General features: G+C 44.6%; 1 protein-coding gene across 10 annotated transcripts in view; it reads right to left on the bottom strand.

Moving 5' to 3' along the window:
• The window catches only part of KIF6 (kinesin family member 6), a 425,617-nt gene that overhangs the window by 187,943 nt on the left and 222,718 nt on the right, over positions 1 to 14,956 (bottom strand). For all 10 annotated transcript variants that reach the window (XM_070777912.1, XM_070777913.1, XM_019986270.2 and 7 more), the window contains 3 exons: positions 14,448 to 14,553; positions 13,456 to 13,594; positions 8,464 to 8,679 (listed from right to left, as the gene is read on the bottom strand). In XM_070777912.1, coding sequence (XP_070634013.1) covers positions 8,464 to 8,679; positions 13,456 to 13,594; positions 14,448 to 14,553 — 461 coding nt within the window. The remainder of the gene's footprint in view (positions 1 to 8,463; positions 8,680 to 13,455; positions 13,595 to 14,447; positions 14,554 to 14,956) is intronic.

Consider the following 14,956-nt stretch of genomic DNA (forward strand, 5'->3'; position numbering starts at 1 on the left):
ATCCTTTACCCTAGAGCCAAAAGACAGAGTTCCTGTGTCCAGGACACTCTCTAACTTTTCTGTTGCACACGAGTGAGTCCCTGTGGGCAGCTGGTCTCCCATAGGTGTCTGGTTAGGGCAGTGGAGTACCTTCTCCCAGAAACTTTTGAAAGGCGGCTTGAGGATATCCCTCCTACTTGAAGAGATTATTTGCTTCGGCAGGCAGTACCCAACCTACTTACGGACATAACTGAAGAGAAATACAGTCTTTCACCCTAAAAGCTTCAGGGCAAGTTGAGGAAAATAGCTTTATTCCAGAAAATGATGTCTCCTGTGACCAGATGGGAAAGGGGGGAGGGTGTTGGCCTGCACTTTATCTGCTTTATCTTGGTGATTCTAGAATAATAGTCATTTATACTGATGAAAGCCAACACACAAACAATGCAGTACTCTGCCCGGCTGTATCTTCCTCCACCCTCTCCTCACTGTCATCCGCAGACCTCTCTCCACCCTCTCCTCACTGTCATCCGCAGACCTCTCTCCCAGTCATTTCATGGAGCACTTGAGTAGCACATTCATTGTCTTCCCCTGCATATTCGACCCATCAATTTTTATAGGTCATTCTGATGTCCACAGGAATAAACATCCATTTTACCAAACTACTTTCTGACTCTTCGATGCCTCTAGTGTTTGAACTCTTCTTGTATTTGGAACCTGTGTTTCCCCTCCTGACCACACTGTCTTTCCCAGAGTCAGGAACTGATGGCTGGCTGGTTGAAAGTCCAATGATCTGGACCCTCTTCTAGAGCATTAACCGTCTTGAAAGACATCTCTATCTACCTATGCGTCTCTTCCACTGGATTAAAAATGACTAAAGCGCTCATAGAAGGTGACTTTTAGGGCTTCCCTGGTAGCTCAGATGGTAAAGTGTCCGCCTGCAATGCGGGAGACCTGGGTTCAGTCCCTGGGTTGGGAAGATCCCCTGGAGAAGGAAATAGCAACCCACTCCAGTATTCTTGCCTGGAAAATCCCATGGACTGAAGAGCCTGGTAGGCTACAGTCCATGGGGTTGCAAAGAGTCGGACATGACTGAGTTACTTCACTTTCACTTTCTAAGACAGGTAGATAGATAGATAGATGGATAAACGACAGATAGATAAAGCACATGGGTGCTCTGAGGTGTCTGCTGAATCCAACCAAATGTCAGAAGCTCAGTTCCATCTAGGGCCCTGCTGCTTTCCTTTAGAAAACACCTAGCCTTTTTTTTCTTAACCAACATTTGGGGAAAAAATTATCCCTTATTTAAAATAGAAAGGTAAGGACTTCTCTAGTGGCCCAGTACTCAAGACTCCACACACCCAATGCAACGGGCCTGGGCCTGATCCCTGGTCAGGGAACCAGATCTGCAGGTCACGACTAAAAGATCCTGCATGGCTCAACTAAGATTCAGAGCAGTCAAATAAATATTAAAAAAAACTAGAAATGTAAATTATGATAATGAGGGATACCACTTTTCACATATGATGTTGACAAAAAATTAAAATGTCTATTTCCCAATGCTGGAGAGGGTATGGCGAAATAAGCACCTCATAGCACAGTAATTTTGCAAGTTGTATCGAGATCCAATTCCTCTGAGCCAGGGAATTTTCTGTGGATCTTCCCTAATGAAATAATCTTAACTATAGGAAAATCTATGTGTATAAACTTGTTCATTATAGCATTATATAATTTTTAAAAAACGGAACCAATGTAGATATCCAATAGAAAACACTTAGACTTTTGTTTGTTCACTTTTTAAGTTTTAAGATCTTATTGGGATTGCAAAGACTATCAGATTAAACAGACATTTGAAAATGGTTGTGAGCACCGATTTTGGAGCTAAAGCAAGTGATTTGTTCTCTCTCTCATGACTGTCATTTATTCATATAATCTATAGACCCTTCAAATATGAAGGATGCAAAGGTTAATTCCTCAGAAACAGTGAAAAGTGAAAGTGAGTCAAAGTGTTAGTCGCTCAGACTCCTTGTGGCCCCATGGATTGTAGCCCACCAGGCTCCTCTGTCCATAGGATTCTCCAGGCAAGAATACTGGAGTGGGTAGCCAATCCCATCTCCAGGGGATATTCCTGACCCAGGGAATGAACCCAGGTCTCCTGCATTGCCAGGCAGATTATTTACCACTGAGCTACCTAGGAAGCCCTTGGAGTAAACCTGGTCAGTAATGCTTCCTGCAGAAATGAGATTGACCACAAAGCTACAGAGAAGGCAATGATCATTAACTCACTCTTTCTTTGATTGCATTTATGGGGAAGTGCAAAGATGAGTGTGGTCAGTTCCAAGAGAGGGTGAGATGGATCATGAGAGATTTGAAAAGCCAGGTGTCAGTATTTGTGCCTGAGGTCTACAACAAAGCAAGCTGGAAAGGATCTTAGAAAATCTAATTGCGATTCTTCTCTGGAATAGGAAGAATCGTTTTGTGGATGAATTTTGCCTCCATAAATTTCTCTTTGAACATTTCTTTTCAACTTCGTGAACTGGGTATATGAAGCCTTCGTAACAGTAGCTTTTGTTCTGGAGGGCAACCCTTTGAGCCAGAAGAGAGCAAATTCAAGGAACTGCCTCAAGGTTTGCATCAGCCCCCGGAGGCACCAACTCCCCATCCTCCTGCACGTGCCTCTTGCTGCAACCTCAGCGCCAGGAGAACTCTGGAAGCTGAGGAGAGGGAGGACAGAGCTGTCCTTTATGCCGTGAAGGGCTGTTGTGGCAAGTTCTTCAGCTCCTCTCTGTTGCCATCACTCCTTCATCAGACTATGATGCTAGCTTCCAAACCGTTTACTCAAGTCTCCCGGTGCCTCATTTCCAATACATCCTAAAGATTTCTTCCAGAAAAACCACCCAGAGCACAATGCCCCCCTCTGCTTTGGTGGTTCCCTTGCAACTGAAAGCAGGAAACTCCCTGGTGAGGTTTTATGTGTTTTCATAACATGGGCTACTTGTTCAAGAAATAAAAGTAAGAAATTAAAATAATATGAAAACATATAATATTAACAGAAGTTCCCATCTATTCCTCTACCCCTCCCAGAAGCAATCATCCTAACAATTTCCCAATCATTTTTCTACCCGATTTATTCTGACTTCCTGTATCTCTTGCTAAAAACAAGACAACAGGTCCCAAATGGAATCATTTATGCTAAACCCCATGTCACCAAAGGAAGATTTAACTGAATTACAGTTTTGGCTCCTCCAGAAGTGGAGTCTTAAACCAGTCAATCAAGAATCTACCTGACACAAACTTCCCTGGTAGTCCAGTGGCTAAGACTCTGCACCCCCAATGCAGGAGGCCTGAGTCTGATCCCTGGTTAGGGAACTAGATCCCACATGCCGCAACCAAGAGTTTGCACGCCGTAACTAAAGATCCCACGTGCTGCAACTAAGACCTGGAGCAGTCAAGTAAATAAATAAACAAAAAAATTGCCCGACAGACCCCTGTTGCGCCCGAAAGGAAGGTGACCTTGCTATAACCAACCTGCCTTTGGCCAGTATTTTCACTTGCTTGTTCCCATTCCTGTCTGCCTGCAAAAGTCTTTCATTTTGTACAGCTCCTCAGAGCTCCTTACTGTCTGCTAGACTGGGGATGCTGCTTGATTCACAAATTGTTGAATAAAGACAGTAAGATTTTTTAAATATGCTCAGTTGAATTTTTTTTTTAAAAACAAACTCCAAGACAGCAGTTAAACAGATATTCCTGCAACTTTACTTGCTTTCGTTTTCAAGCCTTTGTTTACATTAATTTTGAAACCTGGAATGTTGACAAAGTTCTTCCCTCCATCATTGAATGTCCAAACTCTAAAGGCCTAATTTCCAAGTCACTTGCTCCGTAATGTTTTTGCCAATTTACTTATTGAAACGTTTCCCTTCTCTTTCAAATTCCTGCAGTAGCATTTCTTGTATTTCCTGCTTATAGCACTTGTTAACTTTATTCTCTGCTCTTTCCCTGTTGCCCAAAAGCATTTCTTAGTCCTCCCCCCAACCACCGCAGCCTCCCTCAACAGGTACCCTGGGGCCTTCCTGTGTATATGAAGGACTACCCTGGGGCCTTCCTGTGTATATGAAGGACTCATTCTCCCTGAGTAAGAGAAAAAGAGTCTGGAGTCTCCAGAGCTTCCCTGGTGGCTCAGATGGTAAAGAACCCACCTGTAGTGCAGGAGACTTGTGTTTGATCCCTGGGTCAGGAAGATCCCTTGGAGAAGGGAATGGCTAACCACTCCAAGATTCTTGTTTGGAGAATTCATGGACAGAGGAGCCTGGCAGGCTACAGTTCATGGGGTCTCAAAGAGTTGGACATGACTAAGCAACTTTTTTTTTTTTTTAGATGCCAATGACATCACCTGTGATGAGTGGATTTTGTTAGCATTTCAGACCATTAAAGGAAGTGGTGAGTCCTGAGGGGCTTCTGGGATGTTGACTGGTTCCAGGTGACTATTTGGAAGAACAGTTGGAGAACCAAATCAGAAAGATACCCCACAACAAAACAACAACAAAAACTCCCAAACTATAATATTCCTTCTATTTTAAAGAGAACAGTAAGGATGGCTCTTTGTAAACCGTGGAGTTGAACAACCCCTCTCGTTATTCCAGTGAAAGTGAAACAGACATTTAACCTCCAAAACAACAACAAAAGACTCTGTAAGCCCCAACCTCCCTCTGTCTTGGTGGGCGGCTCATGCAAGGATGGGGGTGCTTTCTGGTGAACCATGAATTTGGTTTCATTTTCTTTTCACACAAGGGGTTTGAAAGAAGTTGTTTTCAGCATAAAGTAGCAGATGAATGGGAAAAGGGGGAGGGTTGCCAAAGGGGAAACAGTTGCACAAGAGCCTCAGAGTGGAAGATGGTCAAATTTACTTGCTTTCTGCATTAAGACAGGGATGGCTAATAGAATCTGACAACACTTACAGAAGGCAGTAATACTTTCCATCTAAACAACATGCTTATTAATTTTTTGTATTTGTTTTAGTTTATACAAGCCTCTTGTATATAAAATAGTGCATCAGCGCCCAGGATTTTAAATATCGCAACAAACTACCCCGTTACCTGTTGCTTTGCGGCATCTGATTCATCAAGCAGTTTTCAACCTAATTGTAGTTTTGCCAAAAAATAAAACCATTAATCTCTCCTTCAAATGGTTAGATCATTATCAACCCATTTGTGAGCCTAGTCCTATTTAAAGTCATTGTGAGAACTATATCCGACAGTTACAACAACTTGAAAACGCTTTCAACTCTAAGGCTTTTCTCCAAAACTGCTTTACCTCCTTTGTACTTGGACTTTGCAAACAATTTCCATTATTTTTTCAGTGCTTTTATGTTCAAGTGAACTTAATTCATCCTCCAAACAAAACTACAGTCTGTCTTGATAGCAATATCAAGGGATAAAAGAGTTACTGAAAAAAACTGGCTATAATTATGAGTTGGGAGAGAGATTATGGGATGCGCGGGGAAGAAGAATTATGAGAAGGGAGATGGTGTGGGCGAGAAAAAATAGAAACAGAGAAGGTCTGGCACATGGCGAGGGGCAGGGTAGCGATACTGGAGGCCACTAGTGCACAGGCGTGACGGTGTGCGTCTTCGGAAAAGGCCACGGAAGAGAGTTCCTTCCATCAGGAGCAAGCGATTCTAACTCAGGAACTGATGCTGACCTTTCATTTCATGGCCAGTGCCACGTTCTTGCAGCCAACAATGCCAGCTGTTGCCAGGCCAGGGGAGGCACTGCTCTTCACCTCTGTGAAGAGCCTCACCAGCCACCCAGAGACCCGGGGACCAATCATCACCCCCCGTAACCACCCTTACAACAACAAGCCCTGCTCCTCCTGGAGTGTTTCTGATACGCCACCTCTCTCCCCCTCCCCATCCTCTGGCTGGGACTCCTGGACTACAACAGCCTCCTAAAGGGTGGTCTGGTCCTGTGTCCTCTGCTGCCAGTCCGTCTGCCCAGCATGCTGCTGAACCTGTCCTCCCAGCCTCTCACTCCCCAGAGCCCACCACTCCTGGCCTTTCTGCTTCATAAAATGCTCCTTTCCACCACAGAGGCAGTGGAAGCCGTTCAAGTGATTCCTTCTGCTTGCAGAGTTCCTCCCAGCCACGCCCCACCCTCATGACCACTTTGGGTCCTCCGGTCTTAATTTGCTGGAGAGTCTCCCTGCTGTGTGCTCTCTCAGCCATACAGAGTGTACTTTGAAATGAACTGCTCGAGACTCTCTTCTCTGTCAGTCTGTAAGTGCTCTGAGGTCAGGGGCTGCTGGGCCATGCATGTCCTTGTCTGTAATATGGGGGTAAAACAACAACTTAACGGAATAAGGATTAGATGAGTTCACTCAGGTAGCGAACTAAGTATAGTACCTGATACATGTAAGGACTATGTAAGCTTGGTATCTGAGTCATTCAGTGGTGTCCAACTCTTTGCGATCCCATGAACTGTAGCCCACCAGGCTCCTCTGTCCATGGAGTTCTCCAAGGCAAGAATACTGGAATGGGTTGCCATTCCCTTCCCCAGGGGATCTTCCCAACCCAGGGACTGAACATGGGTCTCCTGCATTGCAGGCAGATTCTTTACCCTCTGAGCCATCAGGGAAGCCCATGTAAGCTTTAGCCATATGACAATAATTGACACAGTAACTAGAACAAAGCATGTACTCAATAAATGTATGTTGAATAAAGAAATGAAAAAAAAAGTCAGCGGAACTAATGAATTCACCAGTCCAGAGGGCCTCCTTTTTTCCAGCTAGCTGTTACCCATAAGACAGTACAGAAATGCTGTATGGAGAAGAATCACAGAGAAGAACGATTGCTTGTTCCTGTCTGCTGACACCATGATCAATGGTGAAAAATAGCATCTTTGTTTCCTGGGATTTGAACTTATCCTACTCTGTTGCTTAAGAAATATTCACAGCAAGGAAATTTGGAATGAATAAAGAGATAAAGGGATATAACATCACCAAATACACTTCCAGGCTTCTCAGTCTTGTCTCTATTAACTAAAAAGTGTGCTCTTTAATGAGCACCATACTCTTTATTTATTTCCAAGCTAGATGCATAAGAAAACCACACATGGCAGGTTGTTCATCCCAACAAATGTTTACACAGAAAATTTCAACCTAAGTTGCAAAAGGGAAGCTCTTTATCCCTTTGTTCTAGAACATTCCATACTTGGAGTCTGAAGTATGTCAGATGTCTTCACAAGAAAGGCATTGGTCAACTATACACATGGGCTGCCAGTCTAATAGAAAGAGAAACATATAAAACCAACCTGGACTTCCAGCATGGTTCTGTGGCTGCTGTAGTGATGGGGCTTGCATGCTCGGTCGCTTCAGTGGTGTCTGACTCTTTGCGACCCTGTGGACTGTAGCCTGCTAGGTTCCTCGGTCCATGGGATTCTTCAAGCAAGAATACTGGGATGGGTTGCCATTTCCTACTCCAGGGGCTCTTTCTCTCCCAGGGATAGAACCTGCATCTCCTACGTCTCCTGCATTGGCAGGCAGGTTCTTTACCGCGAGCGCCACCTGGGGAGTCCGCTGTGGTGGTGGTACCAACACACTCACCAAAAACCACACCTGGGGCAGGTGCCTCGGAGTCGGCCCAACCCTGACAAACCCTATTATCCAACAAAGCTGTGTGTGCTCATTGTCCTTTAAGGCAGACTGTGATCATATCCTAAAATAAGTCTGCTGCAGAGAGCTCATGTGGATTTATAAATAAACACTGTTTCATCACATTAGTGGTGATTCTTCTCTCCCTCCTGTATTGGAGGAAGTTTTCTGTTCTCTCCTCTACAGTTGGCTTTTCTGCTGTTGCCCTGAACCCTCTATTTCAGCCTCTGGGACAGTCCACACTTTGTGTTTTCAGTTTAGTCATCAGTTTTAGAAACTGGCATTTAAGAGATTTGGTCATTATAAAAATGAATTCTGACAGATAAGTTGTTAGAGCCTTCATCCTCGCACATTTAAAACTAAAGGATGCTACACTGAAATCCATTATGGAGAATGAATTTTTTTTTTCCAGAGTGGAAATAATGGCGACAGAATCCACATGCCAATGCAAGAGATGCAGATTCAATCTCTGGGTTAAGAAGATGCTCTGGAGAAGGAAATAGCAACTCACTTCAGTGCTCTTGCCTGGAAAATTCCATGGACAGGGGAGCCTGGCGGGCTACAGTCCATGGGGTTGCAAAGAGTCGGACACAACTGAACAACTGAGCACATACTTTACTTGGGGTTTCCTGTTATTGCTGCTGCAGCTGCTTCTACTACAACTTCAAGACTTCAAGAAATGTTGGTAACATTAAAAACGGTAATATTTAGGATGCTTAGTATAATAATAAAGATTATAATCATTTACATGTTTGTTTATTTTTTATATGGAGATATAATTTGACAGCCTCTATTTTTGATTTATAATTATAGAGTTTGTGTGTATAAATAAGTATAACTGACCTGTTTTTCTGTGGAGCAAACTGGATCTGTATGGAGAGGTGCTGGAGTCCAGGGCCTGAGTGGAAGCTGAGAATGGCAATGTCTTCGGACCGTCCGGGTTCCCAGGTGGGAAGGGGGAGCTCTGGCCATGACTCAGTTGACTTCTGTCCACGCTGGAGAGGTGGAGAGCGTCCTGAGCTTTCTTCTTCTCCTTCTTTAACATATTTACCAAAATATCTAAAACTTGACTTAAGGATTTAGTCACTCATGATGGATTAGAATGATCAAAACACTTATTTTCAAGTGAGATTGATAGTTTCAACAACACTTGCTATGGTCATGTGACAAAGACAGACAAAAGAAAGACTTCACGTTTCTGAGGTCCTTGATAAAGCGATGGACAGGGTAGGAGGCTGCTGGCCTTTCAATAGGCACCATTATCATTACATGAAAAATGAGCAAGCCAAAAGGCCTTTAAAATCTTTGAGTTCAAACTAATTTGGGCTTAAAGCTTTCATGAAAGCATTTGTAAAAAGGAAAACGAACCCTGGGTAGTGGTTGACAATGGAGCTGTCTCCGTAAACAAGACTTGAATGCAGGAAGCAGCTCTGGAATCGGCAGGACGAGAAGCAGGGAGAAGGCAGAGCCTGCCCAGCAGGCAGCTCAGCAGAGTCAGCTCTGGGGCCAGACCACCTCCATATCCAACTCATGCTCATTCCGCATACCTTTGAACGGGGCTTTAAGTCACCTTTTTAAAAGTCTCTAATTTTTGGTCTCTCTAATTTCACTAAAAGAGGTGAATTATTAGTAAAGATGTGCATGCTAAGCAACTTCAGTCATGTCCAACTGTTTGCGACCCTGCGAACTATAGCCTGGCAGGCTCCTCTGTCCATGGGATTCTCCAGGCGAGGATACCAAAGTGGGTTGCCGTGCCCTCCTCCAGGGGGTCTTCCTGACCCAGGGATCGAACCTGCATCTCTTACTGTCTCCTGCACTGGGGGGCAAGTTCTTTATCACTAGCACCACCTGGGAAGCCCCATTAGTAAAGATTTATCATTTTAAATTAGAACTTCTGTGGGCCATATGGATCTATTAGGAGCACTGATAAGGAGTGATAAAGTCACTCCATTCTACCCTCCTTCACTGTTCTTTCAAGTTCAAGTTATCGAGATCTCTAGGGGATTCTGCCATCATGAGGAGAAAAGATGACACTCTTTGGAGAACCTCATAACTCTCCCTGCATTGCACTGAGATGAATCCAAGGCCTCACCAGCCCTGCAGATGGCTTCATTCAAACAGGAGTCTGAGGAAACTCGAAGATGGTGTAGGACAAGACGGCTACACGAAGCCGGGGGAGGCATCCAGGCATGTTCATTCTTGGGCAGGGAACATGGAGAGCACTTGACCTCCATTTTCCTCTTCAGCTTTGACCTCAGCTTTTTTGTGATTTCTGGAAGCATGGTTTTTCTCTTACAAGCCCTGACACAGCCTCTGTTCTTCACCTCAAACAAGCTTGTATTTACTAAAGGTGTTCACAACTTTGGTGGTGTCTAGGAATTCCCCATTCCTCTGTGCGGGGGTGATTATCGAGACCACCACGCACTTTCACTGATTCCTGCTTGGCCATGGCCATGTCCTTCCTTCACTCAGTCAGCGACATTCCTTGGAGCTTGCACTGGGTGCCAGGCAATGCTGTGTTCTAGGCACAGAGATAGAAAGATGCAGGGGCACACTGGCTTTTTGCTCTCATGAAGCAGATGTCTACTGGAGAAAGCTGGATCTCTCTCACACACACAGGCACACACATACGAGGGCAGAAGTGCCAGATTGCTTAGTTTTTTAAAAAGGTCGAGAGTGACTGAGTGGCTGCTTTCTACTGGGTGCTCAAGAAAGGTTCAGGCCTCAAGACAGGCTTTTTAGAAAACGACATTGAAGCTGAGACCTGAATGACAAGAAGAACCAGACATAGGGAGGGTGTCTAAGCAGAGGAAGTGGCGAGTGCTGAAACCCGAAGGAGAAACGGGCTGGGCAGTGGTTTACAACAGAGGCTATTTCACCACCCACGGGACACTTGGCCACGTCTGGAGATATTTTGGGTTGTTTTTGGGCTTTCCTTCTGCAGAGGGGTTGGGGATGCTCCTGGTGGCCAGTGGGTAGAGGACTGCTCAGGATAGCTCTGACGGCGGCACTGCTGAGGTTAGGAAGCCGGGTGTTATAAGTCAGGGCAGAGAGGCACCGTGCCCACAGCCTAACGTGCACCGGGTGGGGGCAGAAGACACGAAGCAGGGGCTGGGTGGGTGCAAGATCACGTGGGGCCTCTTCACCTGGAGGAAGAAGCGTGATTGCTACTCTGAGTGTAACGGGAACCTGCCGGAAAGACTGAACCAGAGAAACGCGGCGTTCTGATGGACGTTCACAAAGGCCACAGCAGAGACTCATCTCGCTGCCCGCCTTCTCTCCGGTTCCCTTTGTCTGGCCCTGCTTCCAGCTTCCATCTCATTCGCACCTCTGTTCCTGCCAAGGGCAGCCCTGGGGACCAAGTGTCACCCCGTTAAGTGTTTTGTGAAGACATGTCCGAACTTTATGCAAGCTGATAATGCCACTGAAGTGACACCATTTTCACTCCCTTTCCACGGAGAGCATTCCAGGCCGCACACTGTCTTTCTGTTTGCAGGACAATCTTCTGCTGAGCTCTAGTTGGATCAATTTTCCTCCTATTTTAAGCCATATCTTTCTCACTCCTGTCAGTATCCTGGCCTTCTTGGTTCTACCCAAAAAAGATAATGAAAATCGTCTCCAACCTGACTGTGAGACATATGAAACGTCAGGAGCCTTTCTTGGTCATTAGCCCTTGATAAATGTCAGCTTTGTGATGAGTATGTCTTAGCTGCTCTCCCTCCTTCTTCTGAGTCTGCCCATTGTCTGTGGGGTCACACCCTCCACGGTGCAGCACTCTACAGAGCCCGGAGCACAAGCCAGGCGGCATCTTACCAGCTCTGCTCAGCTCTGAGATGCTGGCGAGAGGCAGTGTTGTGGGAGATGACGGATGAAGAGCTAGGGCATCCATCTGGGTGTGAACTTCCAAGTTCAGTGCTCTTTTCACCATGCCTCCTATACATTCTCCTTGCAAATATGAGTCTCAGAAGGCGAGGACCCCGCTGGAGTTGTTCACGGTCGGGAAAGAATCTAGCACAGCCCTGCGTGGACAGCGGTACCTGGATTTACCAGTGAAGAAATGATGTATGTCTCTCTCTCACTCCCTTTGTAAAGTAAACATATACGAACAAGCCTAGACTGTTCCCTCTCTGTCATATCTCATTTCATCCCTCCCATATGCACAGACATTCATAAGCCCAGAAGGGGATTAAGGAGTTGGTAGGAGTATTTAGGGGAGATGATCCTGAACTAGGATCAAGGCCAGGAAAAGAAGCAGAGCTCAGACTGGGGCTGGGGCCAGGACTGAGGCCTCGGCTGGGACCATCTCTGGGGATGGATGGGGCAGGAGAGAGGAAAAGGAATGCAAGGCGACAACACTGCAGCAGCTCTCGGAGACTCGGGCTTGCGTGGGAGTTCAGCTCACAGTCAGATTCACTGTTACTGGCCCGATAATAAAGCAGCTCGAGCCCACTTGAATCAGACACATGGGGTCTGCTAACACTCAACCAAAATTAGAGGCTAAAGTTAATCAGGCAGAGTGCCTACCTCCTATTTGGTTTGGTTTTACCTCTTTATTACTGGATTTCCTTCATGTAAGCTATTTTTTATGAATTTTGCACAATAGCTAAAGCTAAAATACCTTTTAGCAATTTTTGAGAAGTGAACAAAAATATTTGTTCATAAAGAACTGACCGAAATAATTTCTCATGCATGTTTAAAGCCTGCAAATGTAATGAAAATGCCAAATCTTTTGCAAGAAGCTTGGAAGATAAAATAAGAAACAATACTGAAGAAATACTGGGGATACCTGAGATCTAACCATCCATGAGGGGCTCTTTAGTGATGGACAGGGAGGCCTGGCGTGCTGCGATTCATGGGGTCGCAAAGAGTCGGACATGACTGAGCGACTGAACTGAACGGAACTGAGAGGTAACCATCTCATCTGTGGGCTGTCCAGGTGGCGCTAGTGGTAAAGAACCCCATTGCCAATGCAGGAGATGTAAGAGACACGGGTTTGATCCCTGGGTCAGGAAGATCCCCTGGAGGGGACAATGGCAACCCACTCCAGTATTTTTGCCTGGAGAATTCCAGGGACAGCAGAGCCTGGCGGGCTATAGTCCATGGGGTCACAGAGAGTCGACTTAGCATGCACGCATGCACGTCGTCTGGAAGAGAGGCAGTTCCCATGTGCTGTTACAATTTTCAGTCCCCAATATACGCTGTCTCCTAGAGACGTAAGAATTCTATCCTTAACGCTCATCTACACTCACTTCCAAATTTGGGAACATTTGTAAGTGGAACTCAAAGCGGTAGATCTGGCTTTTAAATAAAAAAGTTACATTTAAATCAATCTCTGCTCTTTATAAGCTAAATACCATTTGTCATTTCTCGGCCATCATTCGAGTTTCACCCACACACAGAGGCCACAAATTCTGGGCCATGGTGAGGCTGTGGTCAGCCCGGTGTCCGGCCAGCTAGCTAAAGATAACCAGCTAGCTCACTGGGTCAGGACTAAAACAGGAAGAGCACTGTAGAGTAGTCAAAAATATATTAAAAATTTTTTAATGTGGAGAGAAAGAAAACCCATGCTTTTCAATAAACTGAAATGTCTCCCATAATGGTGAGATATCTAGCTAAAAGCGAGGTAGTTTTTTTTTTTTTTTTTTAATGGCAACTCTGGCTTTACTAGTGGCGACAACATGTTTGGTGAAGGGACATTTTACTTCTAAATGGAAAGAAACAACGTGAGCTAGAAGCTGGGTGGGGAGCTGGGTGATGTGGCTAGGGGAAGATAGCTAAGGGTTTCCTGGTCCAACCCCATAGAAGAAGAGTCTCTAATCTCTGCAGAAAGGATACTGATTTCATTGTCCCTCTGCTGTAGAATATCACGTAGCTTTTTATACTCTTCCTCTTTTAATGGTTCTCGGCAGTTTTGATCTTTGTTTTCAGAGGGGGCTGTGCTCTGTCTGTGGATCTTCTTGTCATTCAGCAGTTTCTGTAAGATGAAACAAGAGCTTAGCACCCACACGTCTACTCCCAGTGTCTTGTGTCTCTGATTCTTTTTGCCTTTACCAATGCCTTGCACACATTAGGTGTTCTCCTCTGACACCTCGCCTTGCAATGAGGTTGCCTTTGCTGCAACGTGTCTTCCTCCTCCTACCTCCTTCATCATACCCCTCCCCCTTAACTTGTCTTTCCTTCCCTAACATGGGAAAATCCTGCTCAAACACTGTCTTCTCTTGAACATCTTTTGCTTTCTCTATAACCTCATACCACTAACTCACACTTAAAAAAAAAACAAAAAAACCAGTTGTCATGTCTTATAATTATTCTTTACATATCTGTCTCCTCCATGACTTACTTATTCAACTTTGCCTTCTCTATGCCTAGTCCAGAACAGACTCACACAAATGTCTATTATCTTCATGAAGTATGCTAAATTACAAGTCAGGCAGACATAGAGGCTAATGATATTCACACTGTGTCATCATGAAAGTAAAACCTAAGACCGAAGCTGCTGGAGAAAAATGAAGGACACAATTCTTTTGACATAGCTCAAAAATAAGTGGATTTTGAACACGAAACGCTTTTGTGTAGAAGGTAGAGAGATTCCCGGCCAAAGCTTTAGAAGTCCAAGGTCTGAGCTTATCCATTGGAAAGTAAGATACAACCTCTGAAGAAATTCAGTGATCATCTGTTTGAACCATCTCAATGGTTCAAAGATCATACTGTTCTGGAAATGGGAAGCTGGCTCCTCAACCTTTCAAGAGCAGGTCAACTAGAAAAGCTTTATTGCAGTTCAAACACAGCAGACAATGGCTTCTACTAGTGGAAATGTTTAAATTTACCTTTAAATAATGGAAACAGTGATGAATTTTACGCATATCAGTGCCAACCTCTAGTTTACTCTCTGGATCCTGGTCTTCCAAAAAGGATGTTATTAGTTTTTCCAGCCTAAAAATACATAATGTATGAGAATCAACTACAAGCTTGAAACTTTAGAAATTCTAGTGGCATTACTTTGTTAGTTAACATTTGAATTACAGGATATTGTTCTCACTTCCTTATGAAAATACAGGTATCCGATTTGACTATAAACATTAATGAGGAAGAAACAAATTGGCAAAGTGAAATCTGGAAATGATCCAATTATTTGACTAGTTTCCAGTGGACTTTCACATGCAGATTTCAATTCAAGAATCATTTGATTTCTACAAGACATGCATTCTAGCCTGCAACACTGCTAAAGTAATGAAAAAAATTTTTTATTAGTTTCATTAAAAATTCATGCTGCTCAGTCTGACCTGGGACCTGAGTGGTGCCCCAAACCCTTTGAATTACTCCTGGTTAACATACC

The sequence above is a fragment of the Bos indicus genome, chromosome 23 (genome assembly GCF_029378745.1).
Source record: "Bos indicus isolate NIAB-ARS_2022 breed Sahiwal x Tharparkar chromosome 23, NIAB-ARS_B.indTharparkar_mat_pri_1.0, whole genome shotgun sequence".
Classification (NCBI taxonomy): Eukaryota; Metazoa; Chordata; class Mammalia; order Artiodactyla; family Bovidae; genus Bos; species Bos indicus.